Raw genomic sequence first — 22,838 nt, 5'->3', positions numbered from 1 at the left:
CTCTGTCCTCTGTGTATCACTGTACATAGCATACTATAGGATGGAGTTATCGGAGATCAGTCAGTGAGCGTCTTCTTTCTGTAGTTTTCTCCATCCTCTGTGTATCACTGTACATAGCATACTATAGGATGGAGTTATCGGAGATCAGACAGTGAGCGTCTTCTTTCTGTAATCTTCTCCGTCCTCTGTGTATCACTGTACATAGCATACTATAGGATGGAGTTATCGGAGATCAGTCAGTGAGCGTCTTCTTTCTGTAATCTTCTCTGTCCTCTGTGTATCACTGTACATAGCATACTATAGGATGGAGTTATCGGAGATCAGTCAGTGAGCGTCTTCTTTCTGTAATCTTCTCCGTCCTCTGTGTATCACTGTACATAGCATACTATAGGATGGAGTTATCGGAGATCAGTCAGTGAGCGTCTTCTTTCTGTAGTCTTCTCCGTCCTCTGTGTATCACTGTACATAGCATAGTATAGGATGAAGTTATCGGAGATCAGTCAGTGAGCGTCTTCTTTCTGTAATCTTCTCTGTCCTCTGTGTATCACTGTACATAGCATACTATAGGATGGAGTTATCGGAGATCAGTCAGTGAGCGTCTTCTTTCTGTAATCTTCTCCGTCCTCTGTGTATCACTGTACATAGCATACTATAGGATGAAGTTATCGGAGATCAGTCAGTGAGCGTCTTCTTTCTGTAATCTTCTCCGTCCTCTGTGTATCACTGTACATAGCATACTATAGGATGGAGTTATCGGAGATCAGTCAGTGAGCGTCTTCTTTTTGTAATCTTTTCCGTCCTCTGTGTATCACTGTACATAGCATACTATAGGATGGAGTTATCGGAGATCAGTCAGTGAGCGTCTTCTTTCTGTAATCTTCTCCGTCCTCTGTGTATCACTGTACATAGCATACTAGAGGATGGAGTTATCGGAGATCAGTCAGTGAGCGTCTTCTTTCTGTAATCTTCTCTGTCCTCTGTGTATCACTGTACATAGCATAGTATAGGATGGAGTTATCGGAGATCAGTCAGTGAGCGTCTTCTTTCTGTAGTTTTCTCCGTCCTCTGTGTATCACTGTACATAGCATAGTATAGGATGGAGTTATCGGAGATCAGTCAGTGGGCGTTTTCTTTCTGTAATCTTCTCCGTCCTCTGTGTATCACTGTACATAGCATACTATAGGATGAAGTTATCGGAGATCAGTCAGTGGACGTCTTCTTTCTGTAATCTTCTCTGTCCTCTGTGTATCACTGCACATAGCATAGTATACAATGGATTTATCGGAGATCAGTCAGTGAGCGTCTTTTTTCTGTAATCTTCTCCGTCCTCTGTGTATCACTGTACATAGCATACTATAGGATGGAGTTATCGGAGATCAGTCAGTGAGCGTCTTCTTTCTGTAATCTTCTCTGTCCTCTGTGTATCACTGTACATAGCATACTATAGGATGGAGTTATCGGAGATGAGACAGTGAGCGTCTTCTTTAAGTAATCTTGTCCGTCCTCTGTGTATCACTGTACATAGCATACTATAGGATGGAGTTATCGGAGATCAGTCAGTGAGCGTCTTCTTTCTGTAATCTTCTCTGTCCTCTGTGTATCACTGTACATAGCATAGTATAGGATGAAGTTATCGGAGATCAGTCAGTGAGCGTCTTCTTTCTGTAATCTTCTCTGTCCTCTGTGTATCACTGTACATAGCATAGTATAGGATGAAGTTATCGGAGATCAGTCAGTGAGCGTCTTCTTTCTGTAATCTTCTCTGTCCTCTGTGTATCACTGTACATAGCATACTATAGGATGGAGTTATCGGAGATCAGACAGTGAGCGTCTTCTTTCTGTAATCTTCTCCGTCCTCTGTGTATCACTGTACATAGCATAGTATAGGATGGAGTTATCGGAGATCAGTCAGTGAGCGTCTTCTTTCTGTAATCTTCTCTGTCCTCTGTGTATCACTGTACATAGCATACTATAGGATGAAGTTATCGGAGATCAGACAGTGAGCGTCTTCTTTCTGTAATCTTCTCCGTCCTCTGTGTATCACTGTACATAGCATAGTATAGGATGAAGTTATCGGAGATCAGTCAGTGAGCGTCTTCTTTCTGTAATCTTCTCTGTCCTCTGTGTATCACTGTACATAGCATACTATAGGATGGAGTTATCGGAAATCAGTCATTGAGCGTCTTCTTTCTGTAGTTTTCTCCGTCCTCTGTGTATCACTGTACATAGCATACTATAGGATGGCGTTATCGGAGATCAGTCAGTGAGCGTCTTCTTTCTGTAATCTTCTCCGTCCTCTGTGTATCACTGTACATAGCATACTATAGGATGAAGTTATCGGAGATCAGACAGTGAGCGTCTTCTTTCTGTAATCTTCTCCGTCCTCTGTGTATCACTGTACATAGCATAGTATAGGATGAAGTTATCGGAGATCAGTCAGTGAGCGTCTTCTTTCTGTAATCTTCTCTGTCCTCTGTGTATCACTGTACATAGCATAGTATAGGATGAAGTTATCGGAGATCAGTCAGTGAGCGTCTTCTTTCTGTAATCTTCTCTGTCCTCTGTGTATCACTGTACATAGCATACTATAGGATGGAGTTATCGGAGATCAGACAGTGAGCGTCTTCTTTCTGTAATCTTCTCCGTCCTCTGTGTATCACTGTACATAGCATAGTATAGGATGGAGTTATCGGAGATCAGTCAGTGAGCGTCTTCTTTCTGTAATCTTCTCTGTCCTCTGTGTATCACTGTACATAGCATACTATAGGATGAAGTTATCGGAGATCAGACAGTGAGCGTCTTCTTTCTGTAATCTTCTCCGTCCTCTGTGTATCACTGTACATAGCATAGTATAGGATGAAGTTATCGGAGATCAGTCAGTGAGCGTCTTCTTTCTGTAGTTTTCTCCGTCCTCTGTGTATCACTGTACATAGCATACTATAGGATGGAGTTATCGGAGATCAGTCAGTGAGCGTCTTCTTTCTGTAATCTTCTCTGTCCTCTGTGTATCACTGTACATAGTATACTATAGGATGGAGTTATCGGAGATCAGACAGTGAGCGTCTTCTTTCTCTAATCTTCTCTGTCCTCTGTGTATCACTGTACATAGCATACTATAGGATGGCGTTATCGGAGATCAGTCAGTGAGCGTCTTCTTTCTGTAATCTTCTCTGTCCTCTGTGTATCACTGTACATAGCATACTATAGGATGGCGTTATCGGAGATCAGTCAGTGAGCGTCTTCTTTCTGTAATCTTCTCCGTCCTCTGTGTATCACTGTACATAGCATACTATAGGATGGCATTATTGGAGATCAGACAGTGAGCGTCTTCTTTCTGTAATCTTCTCCGTCCTCTGTGTATCACTGTACATAGCATACTATAGGATGGAGTTATCGGAGATCAGACAGTGAGCGTCTTCTTTCTGTAATCTTCTCTGTCCTCTGTGTATCACTGTACATAGCATAGTATATGATGGAGTTATCGGAGATCAGTCAGTGAGCGTCTTCTTTCTGTAATCTTCTCCGTCCTCTGTGTATCACTGTACATAGCATACTATACAATGGAGTTATCAGAGATCAGACAGTGAGCGTCTTCTTTATGTAATCTTCTCCGTCCTCTGTGTATCACTGTACATAGCATAGTATAGGATGGAGTTATCGGAGATCAGACAGTGAGCGTCTTCTTTCTGTAATCTTCTCTGTCCTCTGTGTATCACTGTACATAGCATACTATATGATGGAGTTATCGGAGATCAGTCAGTGAGCGTCTTCTTTCTGTAATCTTCTCCGTCCTCTGTGTATCACTGTACATAGCATACTATAGGATGGAGTTATCGGAGATCAGTCATTGAGCGTCTTCTTTCTGTGATCTTCTCTGTCCTCTGTGTATCACTGTACATAGCATACTATAGGATGGAGTTATCGGAGATGAGACAGTGAGCGTCTTCTTTCTGTAATCTTCTCCGTCCTCTGTGTATCACTGTACATAGTATACTATAGGATGGAGTTATCGGAGATCAGACAGTGAGCGTCTTCTTTCTGTAATCTTCTCTGTCCTCTGTGTATCACTGTACATAGCATACTATAGGATGGAGTTATCGGATATCAGTCAGTGAGCGTCTTCTTTCTGTAATCTTCTCCGTCCTCTGTGTATCACTGTACATAGCATACTATAGGATGGAGTTATCGGAGATCAGTCAGTGAGCGTCTTCTTTCTGTAATCTTCTCCGTCCTCTGTGTATCACTGTACATAGTATACTATAGGATGGAGTTATCGGAGATCAGACAGTGAGCGTCTTCTTTCTGTAATCTTCTCTGTCCTCTGTGTATCACTGTACATAGCATACTATAGGATGGAGTTATCGGATATCAGTCAGTGAGCGTCTTCTTTCTGTAATCTTCTCTGTCCTCTGTGTATCACTGTACATAGCATACTATAGGATGGCGTTATCGGAGATCAGTCAGTGAGCGTCTTCTTTCTGTAATCTTCTCCGTCCTCTGTGTATCACTGTACATAGTATACTATAGGATGGCGTTATCGGAGATCAGTCAGTGAGCGTCTTCTTTCTGTAATCTTCTCCGTCCTCTGTGTATCACTGTACATAGCATACTATAGGATGGCGTTATCGGAGATCAGACAGTGAGCGTCTTCTTTCTGTAATCTTCTCCGTCCTCTGTGTATCACTGTACATAGCATAGTATAGGATGGAGTTATCGGAGATCAGTCAGTGAGCGTCTTCTTTCTGTAATCTTCTCCGTCCTCTGTATATCACTGTACATAGCATACTATAGGATGGAGTTATCGGAGATCAGTCAGTGAGCGTCTTCTTTCTGTAGTTTTCTCCGTCCTCTGTGTATAACTGTACATAGCATACTATAGGATGGAGTTATCGGAGATCAGTCAGTGAGCGTCTTCTTTCTGTAATCTTCTCCGTCCTCTGTGTATCACTGTACAAAGCATACTATAGGATGGAGTTATCGGAGATCAGTCAGTGAGCGTCTTCTTTCTGTAATCTTCTCTGTCCTCTGTGTATCACTGTACATAGCATACTATAGGATGGAGTTATCGGAGATCAGTCAGTGAGCGTCTTCTTTCTGTAATCTTCTCTGTCCTCTGTGTATCACTGTACATAGCATACTATAGGATGGAGTTATCGGAGATCAGTCAGTGAGCGTCTTCTTTCTGTAGTTTTCTCCGTCCTCTGTGTATCACTGTACATAGCATACTATAGGATGGAGTTATCGGAGATCAGACAGTGAGCGTCTTCTTTCTGTAATCTTCTCCGTCCTCTGTGTATCACTGTACATAGCATACTATAGGATGGAGTTATCGGAGATCAGTCAGTGAGTGTCTTCTTTCTGTAATCTTCTCCGTCCTCTGTGTATCACTCTACATAGCATACTATAGGATGGAGTTATCGGAGATCAGACAGTGAGCGTCTTCTTTCTGTAATCTTCTCCGTCCTCTGTGTATCACTGTACATAGCATACTATAGGATGGAGTTATCGGAGATCAGTCAGTGAGTGTCTTCTTTCTGTAATCTTCTCTGTCCTCTGTGTATCACTGTACATAGCATACTATAGGATGGCGTTATCGGAGATCAGTCAGTGAGCGTCTTCTTTCTGTAATCTTCTCTGTCCTCTGTGTATCACTGTACATAGCATACTATAGGATGAAGTTATCGGAGATCAGTCAGTGAGCGTCTTCTTTCTGTAATCTTCTCCGTCCTCTGTGTATCACTGTACATAGCATAGTATAGGATGAAGTTATCGGAGATCAGACAGTGAGCGTCTTCTTTCTGTAATCTTCTCCGTCCTCTGTGTATCACTGTACATAGCATACTATAGGATGGAGTTATCGGAGATCAGTCAGTGAGCGTCTTCTTTCTGTAATCTTCTCTGTCCTCTGTGTATCACTGTACATAGCATAGTATAGGATGAAGTTATCGGAGATCAGTCAGTGAGCGTCTTCTTTCTGTAATCTTCTCTGTCCTCTGTGTATCACTGTACATAGTATACTATAGGATGGCGTTATCGGAGATCAGTCAGTGAGCGTCTTCTTTCTGTAGTTTTCTCCGTCCTCTGTGTATCACTGTACATAGCATAGTATAGGATGGCGTTATCGGAGATCAGTCAGTGAGCGTCTTCTTTCTGTAATCTTCTCCGTCCTCTGTGTATCACTGTACATAGCATAGTATAGGATGGAGTTATCGGAGATCAGACAGTGAGCGTCTTCTTTCTGTAATCTTCTCCGTCCTCTGTGTATCACTGTACATAGCATAGTATAGGATGGAGTTATCGGAGATCAGACAGTGAGCGTCTTCTTTCTGTAATCTTCTCCGTCCTCTGTGTATCACTGTACATAGCATACGATAGGATGGAGTTATCGGAGATCAGTCAGTGAGCGTCTTCTTTCTGTAGTTTTCTCCGTCCTCTGTGTATCACTGTACATAGCATAGTATAGGATGGAGTTATCGGAGATCAGTCAGTGAGCGTCTTCTTTCTGTAATCTTCTCCGTCCTCTGTGTATCACTGTACATAGCATACTATAGGATGGAGTTATCGGAGATCAGTCAGTGAGCGTCTTCTTTCTGTAATCTTCTCTGTCCTCTGTGTATCACTGTACATAGCATAGTATAGGATGAAGTTATCGGAGATCAGTCAGTGAGCGTCTTCTTTCTGTAATCTTCTCTGTCCTCTGTGTATCACTGTACATAGTATACTATAGGATGGCGTTATCGGAGATCAGTCAGTGAGCGTCTTCTTTCTGTAATCTTCTCCGTCCTCTGTGTATCACTGTACATAGCATAGTATAGGATGGAGTTATCGGAGATCAGAAAGTGAGCGTCTTCTTTCTGTAATCTTCTCCGTCCTCTGTGTATCACTGTACATAGCATAGTATAGGATGGAGTTATCGGAGATCAGTCAGTGAGCGTCTTCTTTCTGTAATCTTCTCCGTCCTCTGTGTATCACTGTACATAGCATAGTATAGGATGGAGTTATCGGAGATCGGACAGTGAGCGTCTTCTTTCTGTAATCTTCTCTGTCCTCTGTGTATCACTGTACATAGCATACTATAGGATGGAGTTATCGGAGATCAGTCAGTGAGCGTCTTCTTTCTGTAATCTTCTCCGTCCTCTGTGTATCACTGTACATAGCATACTATAGGATGGAGTTATCGGAGATCAGTCAGTGAGCGTCTTCTTTCTGTAATCTTCTCCGTCCTCTGTGTATCACTGTACATAGCATACTATAGGATGGAGTTATCGGAGATCAGTCAGTGAGCGTCTTCTTTCTGTAATCTTCTCCGTCCTCTGTGTATCACTGTACATAGCATACTATAGGATGGAGTTATCGGAGATCAGTCAGTGAGCGTCTTCTTTCTGTAATCTTCTCCGTCCTCTGTGTATCACTGTACATAGCATACTATAGGATGGAGTTATCGGAGATCAGTCAGTGAGCGTCTTCTTTCTGTAATCTTCTCCGTCCTCTGTGTATCACTGTACATAGCATACTATAGGATGGCGTTATCGGAGATCAGTCAGTGAGCGTCTTCTTTCTGTAGTCTTCTCTGTCCTCTGTGTATCACTGTACATAGCATAGTATAGGATGAAGTTATCGGAGATCAGTCAGTGAGCGTCTTCTTTCTGTAATCTTCTCCGTCCTCTGTGTATCACTGTACATAGCATACTATAGGATGGCGTTATCGGAGATCAGTCAGTGAGCGTCTTCTTTCTGTAATCTTCTCCGTCCTCTGTGTATCACTGTACATAGCATACTATAGGATGGAGTTATCGGAGATCAGTCAGTGAGCGTCTTCTTTCTGTAATCTTCTCCGTCCTCTGTGTATCACTGTACATAGCATACTATAGGATGGCGTTATCGGAGATCAGTCAGTGAGCGTCTTCTTTCTGTAATCTTCTCCGTCCTCTGTGTATCACTGTACATAGCATAGTATAGGATGGAGTTATCGGAGATCGGACAGTGAGCGTCTTCTTTCTGTAATCTTCTCCGTCCTCTGTGTATCACTGTACATAGCATACTATAGGATGGAGTTATCGAAGATCAGTCAGTGATCGTCTTCTTTCTGTAATCTTCTCTGTCCTCTGTGTATCACTGTACATAGCATAGTATAGGATGAAGTTATCGGAGATCAGACAGTGAGCGTCTTCTTTCTGTAATCTTCTCCGTCCTCTGTGTATCACTGTACATAGCATAGTATAGGATGGAGTTATCGGAGATCAGTCAGTGAGCGTCTTCTTTCTGTAATCTTCTCCGTCCTCTGTGTATGACTGTACATAGCATAGTATAGGATGGAGTTATCGGAGATCAGACAGTGAGCGTCCTCTTTCTGTAATCTTCTCTGTCCTCTGTGTATCACTGTACATAGCATAGTATAGGATGGAGTTATCGGAGATCAGTCAGTGAGCGTCTTCTTTCTGTATTCTTCTCCGTCCTCTGTGTATCACTGTACATAGCATAGTATAGGATGGAGTTATCGGAGATCAGTCAGTGAGCGTCTTCTTTCTGTAATCTTCTCCGTCCTCTGTGTATCACTGTACATAGCATAGTATAGGATGGAGTTATCGGAGATCAGTCAGTGAGCGTCTTCTTTCTGTAATCTTCTCCGTCCTCTGTGTATCACTGTACATAGCATAGTATAGGATGGAGTTATCGGAGATCAGACAGTGAGCGTCTTCTTTCTGTAATCTTCTCTGTCCTCTGTGTATCACTGTACATAGCATACTATAGGATAGAGTTATCAGAGATCAGTCAGTGAGCGTCTTTTTTCTGTAATCTTCTCCGTCCTCTGTGTATCACTGTACATAGCATACTATAGGATGGAGTTATCGGAGATCAGTCAGTGAGCGTCTTCTTTCTGTAATCTTCTCCGTCCTCTGTGTATCACTGTACATAGCATACTATAGGATGGAGTTATCGGAGATCAGTCAGTGAGCGTCTTCTTTCTGTAGTTTTCTCCGTCCTCTGTGTATCACTGTACATAGCATAGTATAGGATGGAGTTATCGGAGATCAGTCAGTGAGCGTCTTCTTTCTGTAGTTTTCTCCGTCCTCTGTGTATCACTGTACATAGCATAGTATAGGATGAAGTTATCGGAGATCAGTCAGTGAGCGTCTTCTTTCTGTAGTTTTCTCCGTCCTCTGTGTATCACTGTACATAGCATACTATAGGATGGAGTTATCAGAGCTCAGTCAGTGAGCGTCTTCTTTCTGTAATCTTCTCTGTCCTCTGTGTATCACTGTACATAGCATACTATAGGATGGAGTTATCGGAGATCAGTCAGTGAGCGTCTTCTTTCTGTAGTTTTCTCCGTCCTCTGTGTATCACTGTACATAGCATACTATAGGATGGAGTTATCGGAGATCAGTCAGTGAGCGTCTTCTTTCAGTAATCTTCTCCGTCCTCTGTGTATCACTGTACATAGCATACTATAGGATGGAGTTATCGGAGATCAGTCAGTGAGCGTCTTCTTTCTGTAGTTTTCTCCGTCCTCTGTGTATCACTGTACATAGCATACTATAGGATGGAGTTATCGGAGATCTGTCAGTGAGCGTCTTCTTTCAGTAATCTTCTCTGTCCTCTTTGTATCACTGTACATAGCATACTATAGGATGGAGTTATCGGAGATCAGTCAGTGAGCGTCTTCTTTCTGTAGTTTTCTCCGTCCTCTGTGTATCACTGTACATAGCATACTATAGGATGGAGTTATCGGAGATCAGTCAGTGAGCGTCTTCTTTCTGTAATCTTCTCCGTCCTCTGTGTATCACTGTACATAGCATACTATAGGATGGAGTTATCGGAGATCAGTCAGTGAGCGTCTTCTTTCTGTAATCTTCTCCGTCCTCTGTGTATCACTGTACATAGCATACTATAGGATGGAGTTATCGGAGATCAGTCAGTGAGCGTCTTCTTTCTGTAGTTTTCTCCGTCCTCTGTGTATCACTGTACATAGCATAGTATAGGATGGAGTTATCGGAGATCAGTCAGTGAGCGTCTTCTTTCTGTAGTTTTCTCCGTCCTCTGTGTATCACTGTACATAGCATACTATAGGATGGAGTTATCAGAGCTCAGTCAGTGAGCGTCTTCTTTCTGTAATCTTCTCCGTCCTCTGTGTATCACTGTACATAGCATACTATAGGATGGAGTTATCGGAGATCAGTAAGTGAGCGTCTTCTTTCTGTAGTTTTCTCCGTCCTCTGTGTATCACTGTACATAGCATACTATAGGATGGAGTTATCGGAGATCAGTCAGTGAGCGTCTTCTTTCAGTAATCTTCTCCGTCCTCTGTGTATCACTGTACATAGCATACTATAGGATGGAGTTATCGGAGATCAGTCAGTGAGCGTCTTCTTTCTGTAGTTTTCTCCGTCCTCTGTGTATCACTGTACATAGCATACTATAGGATGGAGTTATCGAAGATCAGTCAGTGAGCGTCTTCTTTCAGTAATCTTCTCTGTCCTCTGTGTATCACTGTACATAGCATACTATAGGATGGAGTTATCGGAGATTAGTCAGTGAGCGTCTTCTTTCTGTAGTTTTCTCCGTCCTCTGTGTATCACTGTACATAGCATACTATAGGATGGAGTTATCGGAGATCAGTCAGTGAGCGTCTTCTTTCTGTAGTTTTCTCCGTCCTCTGTGTATCACTGTACATAGCATACTATAGGATGGAGTTATCGGAGATCAGTCAGTGAGCGTCTTCTTTCAGTAATCTTCTCTGTCCTCTGTGTATCACTGTACATAGCATACTATAGGATGGAGTTATCGGAGATCAGTCAGTGAGCGTCTTCTTTCTGTAGTTTTCTCCGTCCTCTGTGTATCACTGTACATAGCATACTATAGGATGGAGTTATCGGAGATCAGTCAGTGAGCGTCTTCTTTCAGTAATCTTCTCTGTCCTCTGTGTATCACTGTACATAGCATACTATAGGATGGAGTTATCGGAGATCAGTCAGTGAGCGTCTTCTTTCTGTAATCTTCTCCGTCCTCTGTGTATCACTGTACATAGCATACTATAGGATGGAGTTATCGGAGATCAGTCAGTGAGCGTCTTCTTTCTGTAATCTTCTCTGTCCTCTGTGTATCACTGTACATAGCATACTATAGGATGGAGTTATCGGAGATCAGTCAGTGAGCGTCTTCTTTCTGTAGTTTTCTCCGTCCTCTGTGTATCACTGTACATAGCATACTATAGGATGGAGTTATCGGAGATCAGTCAGTGAGCGTCTTCTTTCTGTAATCTTCTCCGTCCTCTGTGTATCACTGTACATAGCATACTATAGGATGGAGTTATCGGAGATCAGTCAGTGAGCGTCTTCTTTCTGTAATCTTCTCTGTCCTCTGTGTATCACTGTACATAGCATACTATAGGATGGAGTTATCGGAGATCAGTCAGTGAGCGTCTTCTTTCTGTAGTTTTCTCCGTCCTCTGTGTATCACTGTACATAGCATACTATAGGATGGAGTTATCGGAGATCAGTCAGTGAGCGTCTTCTTTCTGTAATCTTCTCTGTCCTCTGTGTATCACTGTACATAGCATACTATAGGATGGAGTTATCGGAGATCAGTCAGTGAGCGTCTTCTTTCTGTAATCTTCTCTGTCCTCTGTGTATCACTGTACATAGCATAGTATAGGATGGAGTTATCGGAGATCAGTCAGTGAGCGTCTTCTTTCTGTAATCTTCTCTGTCCTCTGTGTATCACTGTACATAGCATACTATAGGATGGAGTTATCGGAGATCAGACAGTGAGCGTCTTCTTTCTGTAATCTTCTCCGTCCTCTATGTATATTGTAATCGTCCTCTTTGTGTCATTTATGTAAATCTGTGTATTCAGTGACCGGTGGAGATCATCGCATTTATCTGCTGTGAATCAAGTTTGAGTGAAATATTTGAGTGGATTAAATTTACCATTTGATTTACGTCGATCTCCGGTGCCATATTGTCAATTTCGGAAGAGGAGGTGGGCTCACATGATGTCAGGCGCGGCCACCTGGACATCCCCATAATACCTTTCATTATCACATGGTTAAATGCAGCCAATCAGGGGAGACTGTCGCAGGCACTATAAAAGATGTAGGCAGGGAAGGCAGTGGCCACTGTTACCGCATCTTCTTTATTGGTCACTTTGGTCACACGATGGTTCAATGAAAGAATTTACCATGACTGTCACTTACAGAAGAGGAGGTGGAGACGCAGTCAGGGTTATTATCAGGGTGAGAGACCTCCATGTTGTGTTCATCCAGAAAAAGCTTAAATAACCCACAGAGCCATCTTCAGGAAACACGGCAGGAGCATAACATGTGTAAAGGGTACTTTACACACAACGATATCGCTAACGATATATCGTCGGGTTCACAGTGTTTGTGACGCACATCCGGCGCCATTAGCGATATCATTGTGTGTGACTAAAAGGAGCGACGATCAACGATCGCAACAACGTCAAAAATTTTGATTGTTGACACGTCGCTCCTTTTCATAATATCGTTGGTGGGGCATGCTGCTGGTTGTTTGTCATTCCTGTGGCAGTATACATCGCTGTGTGTGACACCACAGGAACGACGAACATCTCCTTACCTGCCTCCACCGGCAATGCGGAAGGAAGGAGGTGGGTGGGATGTTCCGGCCGCTCATCTCCGCCCCTCCGCTTCTATTGGCCGGCCGCTTAGTGACGCCGCTGTGACGCCGAACTAACCTCCTCCTTAAAGGAGAGATTGTTCGGTGTCTCCAGCGACGTCGCTAAGCAGGTATGTATGTGTGACGCAGCCATAGCGATATTGTTCGCTACGGCAGCAATCACCCCCATGACGAAACAGCGACGTAGGCAGGTGCTATCGCTAGCAATGTCGCAGCGTTTAAAGCACCCTTAAAGAGGATGTGACCGCTCTCCTGACACTTCTGGTTTACTAACAGCCTGACATTCCCCATGGTAAAACAACCCAGGAGCCTCTGTCCTCAGAACTAGGTGTATCCTGTTCCTCATTTATTCCTCCTGAAATTTTATGTATAAATGATAGCTGGGTGTGTCTTACACTGTCCAATCAGAGCTTAGAGGATCAGACTGTCCAGATGGTAACACCCATTTGTCACATTTCCAGGCTGAATAGCAGAGAAGCAACCCAGCGCAGAGATAATAAGGGATAAACTGCTCCACAATTGATAGATTACAGGTGACACAGGTATTCACTGATCCTCCCGTGTCAGGAGAGCGGACGGATCCTCGATAAGGTCTCACTTTTCCCTCCTTTTGAGTGATCCCAATGCACAAACCATTAATGGAAGAAGAGAACACAAGGTGGAGAATAAATATGATCCGACTATCACACCGGACCTTGTGGTTGTATTATCAGCACCTTACCGGGATATCTGAAGCCACCAGTAGAAGTCACCACTGAAGGGACAGGTGCTGGAAGAGAAAATACTTGTGAGAAGCCGACACTTCAGCCCAGTGGCCGATCTCTGGAAGCCTCTCGGCTCCTCGTCACGTCTCGTAGGGTTTACCTGTCCTCCTCCCGCCATACGAGGACTCAGATGAAGACGAATAACGATGAGCTTAAAAATAGAGAAGAAAACCTGAGGTTATTCTGATCATTATGAAGTGATAAGGCTTCCCCCGTTCCCCCGGTGCCGACCACATCAGTGTGCACAGCAGTGATGGAGACCACCAGCCGGAGCGGTGCTGTCCCTGACACATGCATGCTACATGTATGCCACACCACAGTATTGAATATTTACAATATTTCCGGCCCTGTATAAGACACATGGTTGGTGAGAACATTTGGCCTCTGTACCCCTCCTGGCCCCGCGGCCGGTACCTGCGTTGCTGTGTGGAGCGTTCCTGATGGTGTCCTTTAGAGTAAGCAGCTTGTGATACAAGGAGTTGTAGGCGTCGTGCATCTGAGCAGAGATCGGTGATTGACTGAAGCTCGGATCAGATCCAGACAGACCGGCCGATTCCTTCTCCTGCTCACTGATGAGGATCACCTCTGTGGCGTAGGAGTCCAGCCGCTGCTCCTCCAATATCCGCCTCATGTTACTGTCACTGCCGTCCTCCACATCGTCCAACAGCACCACCACATTACTCCTCCCTGACCGGAGACACAAAAAACGGTAAATATTAATAATATCCAACACAAAACAGTGCAAAACATTCATACACACCAGTCGTGGTGTCACACCCCACATACACCGGCCCTGGTGTCACACCCCACATACACCGGCCCTGGTGTCACACCCCACATACACCGGCCCTGGTGTCACACCCCACATACACCGGCCCTGGTGTCACACCCCACATACACCGGCCCTGGTGTCACACCCCACATACACCGGCCCTGGTGTCACACCCCACATACACCGGCCCTGGAGATACACCCGACATACACCGGCCCTGGTGTCACACCCCACATACACCGGCCCTGGTGTCACACCCCACATACTCCGACCCTGGTGTCACACCCCACATACACCGGCCCTGGTGTCACACCCCACATACACCGGCCCTGGTGTCACACCCCACATACACCGGCCCTGGTGTCACACCCCACATACACCGGCTCTGGTGTCACACCCCACATACACCGGCTCTGGCGTCACACCCCACATACACCGGCCCTGGTGTCACACCCCACATACACCGGCCCTGGTGTCACACCCCACATACACCGGCCCTGGTGTCACACCCCACATACACCGGCCCTGGTGTCACACCCCACATACACCGGCCCTGGAGATACACCCGACATACACCGGCCCTGGTGTCACACCCCACATACACCGGCCCTGGTGTCACACCCCACATACTCCGACCCTGGTGTCACACCCCACATACACCGGCCCTGGTGTCACACCCCACATACACCGGCCCTGGTGTCACACCCCACATACACCGGCCCTGGTGTCACACCCCACATACACCGGCTCTGGTGTCACACCCCACATACACCGGCCCTGGCGTCACACCCCACATACACCGGCCCTGGTGTCACACCCCACATACACCGGCCCTGGTGTCACACCCCACATACACCGGCCCTGGTGTCACACCCCACATACACCGGCCCTGGTGTCACACCTCACATACACCGGCCCTGGTGTCACACCCCATACACACCGGCCCTGGTGTCACACCCCACATACACCGGCCCTGGTGTCACACCCCACATACACCGGCCCTGGCGTCACACCCCACATACACCGGCCCTGGTGTCACACCCCACATACACCGGCCCTGGTGTCACACCCCACATACACCGGCCCTGGAGATACACCCGACATACACCGGCCCTGGTGTCACACCCCACATACACCGGCCCTGGAGATACACCCGACATACTCCGACCCTGGTGTCACACCCCACATACACCGGCCCTGGTGTCACATCTCACATACACCGGCCCTGGTGTCACACCCCACATACACCGGCCCTGGTGTCACACCCCACATACACCGGCCCTGGTGTCACACCCCACATACACCGGCCCTGGTGTCACACCCCACATACACCGGCCCTGGCGTCACACCCCACATACACCGGCCCTGGTGTCACACCCCACATACACCGGCCCTGGCGTCACACCCCACATACACCGGCCCTGATGTCACACCCCACATACACCGGTCTTGGCGTCACACCCCACATACACCGGCCCTGGTGTCACACCCCACATACACCGGCCCTGGTGTCACACCCCACATACACCGGCCCTGGCGTCACACCCCACATACACCGGCCCTGGTGTCACACCTCACATACTCCGGCCCTGGTTTCACACCCCACATACACCGGCCCTGGTGTCACACCCCACATACACCGGCCCTGGTTTCACACCCCACATACACCGGCCCTGGTGTCACACCCCACATACACCGGCCCTGGTGTCACACCCCACATACACCGGCCCTGGAGATACACCCGACATACACCGGCCCTGGTGTCACACCCCACATACACCGGCCCTGGTGTCACACCCCACATACACCGGCCCTGGTGTCACACCCCACATACACCGGCCCTGGAGATACACCCGACATACACCGGCCCTGGTGTCACATCTCACATACACCGGCCCTGGTGTCACACCCTACATACACCGGCCCTGGTGTCACATCTCACATACACCGGCCCTGGTGTCACACCCCACATACACCAGCCCTAGTGTCACACCCCACATACACCGGCCCTAGTGTCACACCCCACATACACCAGCCCTAGCGTCACACCCCACATACACCGGCCCTGGTGTCACACCCCACATACACCGGCCCTGGTGTCACACCCCACATACACCGGCCCTGGTGTCACACCACACATACACCGGCCCTGGTGTCACACCCCACATACACCGACCCTGGTGTCACACCTCACATACACCGGCCCTGGTGTCACACTCCACATACACCAGCCCTGGTGTCACACCCCACATACACCGGCCCTGGTGTCACACCCCACATACACCGGCCCTGGTGTCACACCCCACATACACCGGCCCTGGTGTCACACCCCACATACACCGGCCCTGGTGTCACACCCCACATACACCGGCCCTGGTGTCACACCCCACATACACCGACCCTGGTGTCACACCCCACATACACCGGCCCTGGCGTCACACCCACATACACCGGCCCTGGCGTCACACCCCACATACACCGACCCTGGAGATACACCCCACATACACCGGCCCTGGTGTCACACCCCACATACACCGGCCCTGGTGTCACACCCCACATACACCGGCCCTGGTGTCACACCCCACATACACCGGCCCTGGTGTCACACCCCACATACACCGGCCCTGGTGTCACACCCCACATACATGGGCCCTGGTGTCACACCCCACATACACCGGCCCTGGAGATACACCCGACATACACCGGCCCTGGTGTCACACCCCACGTACACCGGCCCTGGTGTCACACCCCACATACACCGGCCCTGGTGTCACACCCCACATACACCGGCCCTGGTGTCACACCCCACATACACCGGCCCTGGTGTCACACCCCACATACACCGGCCCTGGTGTCACACCCCACATACACCGGCCGTGGCGTCACACCCCACATACACCGGCCCTGGAGATACACCCGACATACACCGGCCCTGGTGTCACACCCCACATACACCGGCCCTGGTGTCACACCCCACATACACCGGCCCTGGTGTCACACCCCACATACACCGGCCCTGGAGATACACCCGACATACACCGGCCCTGGTGTCACACCCCACGTACACCGGCCCTGGAGATACACCCGACATACACCGGCCCTGGTGTCACACCCCACATACACCGGCCCTGGTGTCACACCCCACATACACCGGCCCTGGTGTCACACCTCACATACACCGGCCCTGGTGTCACACCCCACATACACCGGCCCTGGTGTCACACCTCACATACACCGGCCCTGGTGTCACACCCCACATACACCGGCCCTGTGTTAGGGCCAGGTGGACGGGTAGACCCAGGAGGTGGATCCACTGGGCCGAACACCTCACTGAAGGCAAGGGGCCCGGTAGCCGGAGCACTACAGGTAGCAGGACAGTCCGTTCAGAGGAGTGGAGAAGTCCCTGGGACCACAGAGTCACCGAAGGTAGTTCGGGTGACGGAGCTCAGGTTCGGAGGCCGAGATGTTGTCAGGCAGAGTCCGGAACCGATGGAGCGAGAAGACGGGTCACCACAGGGATCAGAGATGGTATGGACTGACGGGATGGCGGACAGTCACCGTTCGGGGTTCGGGAATCGTCAGGACCGGATGGCGAGGCAGGAGCGGCTCTAGGAGAGAGATAGGTGAGTATACTGCAAGACACAAGGAGACCTGACTCCTAGCTAGCAAAACACGAAGAACAGGTCCTGCCCACTTGGACATTAAACCCCTTTATACCCTGTACCTGTGTGTTCAATATCCTGTCAGTGGACGCTGGCCCTTTAAGAGAGGGTCAATGACCGCGCGCGCGCCCTAATGCGCATGCGCGAGGCCCGGGTGCCAGAAGCCAGGGCAGGGAGCGGTGAGCAGGAGGCAGAAGAGCCGGGCTGGAGCAGGGATGCCGACGGGCGCCGGGAGCGGGGACCGGGCTGCCTGGGGACCGCAGGTGCTGAAGCATGGAGGCTGTGGAGCGGGGGACGCCTGGCAGAGCAGCCGGGGAGCGAGGCAGGTGAGCCGGGGAGCGTGGCAGGGGAGCCGGGGAGCATGGCAGGGGAGCCGGGAAGCGTGGCAGGGGACCCGGGGAGCGTGACAGTACCCCCTCCCCCACGCCCCCCTCCCCGCAACCGGGACAGGAAAGCACGTATAAGGGGAGTACCCACATTCTCCCGGGGTTCCCAGGACCTATCCTCAGGACCATACCCTGCCCAGTCCACCAGGAAGAACTGTCGGCCCCGTACGGTTTTCATGGCCACGATATCCCTTACCGCATAGATGTCATCATCAGCAATAGGAGGAGGAGCAGAACTGGCAGCAACGGAGAAGGGACCAAGGACAACCGGCTTGAGCAGGGAGACGTGGAAGGAGTTGGGTATCCTCATCGTGGCCGGGAGCTGCAGCTTGTAGGAGACCTCATTTATCTTGCTGAGAACTTTAAACGGCCCGATGTAGGGAGGACCCAGCTTGTATGATGGAAGCTTCAATCGGACGTACTTGGAAGCAAGCCAGACCAGATCTCCTGGAAAGAAACACGGAGGATCCAGACGCCTCTTGTCTGCGTGTCTCTTCATCCGCAGGGAAGCACGTCCAAGGGACGTCTTGACAGAGTCCCAAATTGTAGTAAAGTCATGGGCTACAGCATCAGCAGCAGGGACATCCGAGGAAGAGGATACGGGTAATGGGATGGAAGGCTGAAGTCCGTAAGTGACATGGAAGGGAGAGCTGGAGTAGGACTCACTGACGTGGTGGTTATGGGAGAATTCAGCCCAAGGAAGAAGCGTGGACCAGTCATCGTGATGGGCGTTGACGTAGTGACGTAAGAAGGAGGTCAAGATCTGATTGACTCGTTCCACTTGGCCGTTCGACTGAGGATGGTAGGCTGAAGAAAAGTCCAGAGTCACTCCCAGATGTTTGCAGAGAGCTCTCCAGAAGCGGGAGGTAAACTGAGTTCCTCTGTCGGACACAATGTGTGATGGAAAGCCATGCAACCGGAAGATGTGCTGTATGTAGGTGTCAGCGAGTTCCTGGGCAGAGGGCAGTCCAGCCATAGGGACGAAATGAGCCATTTTGGAGAACCGGTCCACCACGACCCATATGACTGTGTGTCCGGAGGACAGGGGCAAGTCTGTAATAAAGTCCATAGCAATGTGTTGCCACGGAACGGAGGGTATAGGCAGAGGCAGAAGACGACCATATGGTAGGTGTTTGGGCGTCTTGTTCCTGGCACAAGAGGAGCAGGCTGAGACAAAAGAAGCGACGTCCGTGCGAAGGGATGGCCACCAGTAGTGACGTACAATTGTGCTCCATGTTTTCTTCTGACCAGCATGGCCGGCTATTTTCAAGGCATGGCCCCAGAGCAACACTTTTTGTCTGTCAGTCTCAGAGACATAGGTCTTCCCGGGCGGTATCTGGGCCAGGGTGACAGGAGCCACCGGAATGATCTTACTTGGGCAGATGATGGGCTGGGATGTCTCCTCCTCCTGCTCCATGGGCATGAATGACCTGGACAAGGCATCTGCTCGCACATTCTTATCCGCGGTTCGAAAATGGAGCTGAAAATCGAACCTGGCAAAGAACAAGGACCACCTGGCTTGCCGTGGGTTCAGTCGCTGAGCGGACCGCAGGTATTCCAGGTTCTTGTGGTCCGTGTAAATGATCACGGGGTACACTGCTCCCTCCAGAAGGTAGCGCCATTCCTCCAGAGCCAGTTTGACTTCTAATAGCTCTCGGTCACCGATGGTGTAGTTGCGTTCCGGCGCTGAGAAGCTCTTGGAGTAGAAACCGCAAGTAACCATCTTCCCGGAGGAGGACTTCTGCATGAGCACTGCTCCAGCTCCCGAGGAGGAGGCATCCACCTCCAAGGTGAACTGTCGGTTTAACTCAGGACGGTGGAGCACAGGGGAGGACGCAAATGCCTGTTTCAGGGAGCCAAACGCGGCGTCGGCCGCAGGTGACCAGTCCTTTGGATTAGCCCCCTTCTTGGTCAAGGCGGAGAGAGGTGCAGTCAGGGCAGAGAAGTGAGGAATGAACTGACGGTAATAGTTTGCGAATCCAAGAAAGCGTTGGATTGCCTTCAGTCCGGAAGGAGGGGGCCAGTTGAGAATGGAAGATACCTTCTCTGGGTCCATCTGCAGGCCGGTATCGGAGATTACGTAACCCAGGAAGGGAAGAGAAGACTGCTCGAAGACACACTTCTCGTACTTGGCGTACAGCCGATTCTCTCTCAGTCTTTGTAGTACCAGCTGCACGTTCTCTCTGTGGGTCTGGAGGTCCGGAGAGAAGACCAGGATATCATCCAGATACACCACCACACAGACGTAGAGAAGGTCCCGGAACACGTCGTTCACCAATTCCTGAAAGACTGCTGGTGCGTTACACAGGCCGAAGGGCATCACACAGTATTCGTAGTGCCCATCGCGAGTATTGAATGCGGTCTTCCATTCGTCCCCAGAGCGGATGCGGACCAGGTTGTAGGCACCCCGAAGATCCAACTTGGTAAACACACGAGCTCCTCTAAGCCGATCAAACAATTCGGGGATGAGCGGCAGGGGGTATTTATTTTTCACGGTGATCTGGTTCAATCCCCGGTTGTCACAAACCACCGGGGGGGTCACTCAGAAATCCCCCGCGCTGGCTACCAGTACGTCACAATCGGGGGGTAACAAGTGGGGTCACCCCTACTTTATACCTCCCGACCGACAGACAGAGCACGTGACGCGCTCTCTAGCGCCCCTCTTATAGTCAGGCCAATTATGGAATTGCCCGACAATAAGCAAGGAGGCCGCTATACTACTTATGCCGATTATGGAAGGGTCCCCGGTGAGAGTAAGGTATATATTCCCCCGACCTCCGCGGGCGGAATATATAATATCTTCCCGAATCTCACTGGCCTCCCCACAATAATCCTTGGCACAACTCGCTGCCACCAACCGATTTACGGTAACTATTAGCCGAACACACAGACGTGGGATTCAAGATCGAGATAACAGAACAGCCCAAGATTAATTATATAATTTAATCGCCTAAAGCACACTAGAAACTACAATATATACAATAGGGAATCTACAGAATATACAGTTATGTCAGAGTACAGTTACAGATAAAGCATGGGTTACAAACAGGCATACACAGTTCCAGCAGTTACCTTGTTGCGTCTGGCCACAGGGGGGCGCTGTAGACCAGGTTTCCAGGATCCTTCCCACAGATGTTTCCTACACGTGACCCCCAGCGAGAAGAACCCTGGAAAATGGCCGAAGTAGGGTTATCAACCTGGGCAAATCCAGGTCCCCTCCTACCTTCGTGACCTCAGAGGGAGCACTGCTCCACCCCTGGCTGGAGTTATGGACAAATTCACAACATGGAATATGGGCCATAACTTTGCCTGGGAGCGTCGTAGGCGGACGCCAATGCTCTCATTGTGACAGTTATGAATTTAGCTACAGAACGAGGGGACTCATGACCTGTCTGCCAGTTCCCCATTGGCTGATATCACGCCTGGGGCATTTCCCAATGTCCTGCTCCCATAAAAAGGGTGTGCCAGCATCGTCCTCATGCGGAGACACCATTTTTATGGTTGCCATATTTATCGGAAATATGGCTTGCGAGATATGAACCATTTTTTACTGGAGTCGTTCTGTCTGGCTATTTCCATAGCCTTGCTAACTAGCTAGCAGCTCCTACTACAGGGTGACGGCAGGGAGTCATCCTGTGTCCATTGTCCTAAAGCCACCTAATTTCCATATCACAGGACATGGCCATGGATTTGTTGCTAAACCAGTTGTGTGAAGGGAAGGGGGGGGGGTGACACCAGGAGAGGGCTTCCTGACATGACTTGAATGTCATGATTTATCGTCATATCTCCGGATTTACCTCACACCTCCCCCCTTTTGAGGGCGCTAGGGGGCAGCACACTCCGGTGTTCCCCCGTGCGCCCGTCCGCGACCTCTCCTTGTCGGGACAGCCCGTCTGCGTTACCGTGGTCACGGCCCCTTTTGGGGCGAATGGTGAAGTTGTATTGCTGGAGCGCAAGGCTCCATCGCAACAATCGCCCATTCGTCCCAGAGACGGTGTGCAACCAGCTGAGGGGATTGTGGTCCGTCTCCACGATGAAGTGGCGCCCGTATAGATAGGGTTGCAGACGCTGCAGGGCCCACACTATGGCCAGGCACTCCTTCTCCATCGTGGAATAGGCAACTTCCCTTGGTAACAGCTTCCTGCTCAGGTACAAGACTGGGTGCTCTTGGCTCGCAGAGTCCACCTGGCTGAGCACCGCACCGAGGCCGAAGTCACTGGCGTCGGTCTGTACTACAAACGGCCGCGTGAAGTCGGCTGCCTGTAGCACGGGCGGGCTGGACAGGGCGTCCTTTAGGGCCCGGAAGGCTGTCTCGCAGTCCATTGTCCAATCGACTGCAGAGGGCAGCTTCTTCTTGGTGAGGTCCGTCAAGGGCTTTGCCAGGCTACTATAGCATGGAACAAACCTCCTATAGTACCCAGCGGTCCCCAAGAAGGACATCACCTGCTTCTTGGTCCTGGGGGTGGGCCAGGATGCGATGGCCTCCACTTTCTCAGGCTCGGGCTTCAGCGTTCCCCCACCTACCCGGTGACCGAGGTACTGGACCTCGCTCATGGCCAGCTGACACTTTCCCGGCTTGATGGTCAAACCTGCCCGGT

The 22,838-nt window shown here is 49.2% G+C and overlaps 1 protein-coding gene across 1 annotated transcript in view; it reads right to left on the bottom strand.

The window, feature by feature from the left end:
• The window catches only part of LOC142246588 (uncharacterized), a 78,215-nt gene that overhangs the window by 20,272 nt on the left and 35,105 nt on the right, over positions 1–22,838 (bottom strand). The window contains exons 3-5 of the mRNA XM_075319656.1: positions 13,835–14,107; positions 13,521–13,571; positions 13,378–13,425 (exon numbers count right to left, since the gene is read on the bottom strand). Coding sequence (XP_075175771.1) covers positions 13,378–13,425; positions 13,521–13,571; positions 13,835–14,107 — 372 coding nt within the window. The remainder of the gene's footprint in view (positions 1–13,377; positions 13,426–13,520; positions 13,572–13,834; positions 14,108–22,838) is intronic.

The sequence above is a fragment of the Anomaloglossus baeobatrachus genome, chromosome 7, assembly GCF_048569485.1.
Source record: "Anomaloglossus baeobatrachus isolate aAnoBae1 chromosome 7, aAnoBae1.hap1, whole genome shotgun sequence".
NCBI classification, from domain to species: domain Eukaryota; kingdom Metazoa; phylum Chordata; class Amphibia; order Anura; family Aromobatidae; genus Anomaloglossus; species Anomaloglossus baeobatrachus.
Note: the sequence above shows the minus strand (reverse complement) of the source record. Positions and strands in the feature narration are given on the sequence as shown.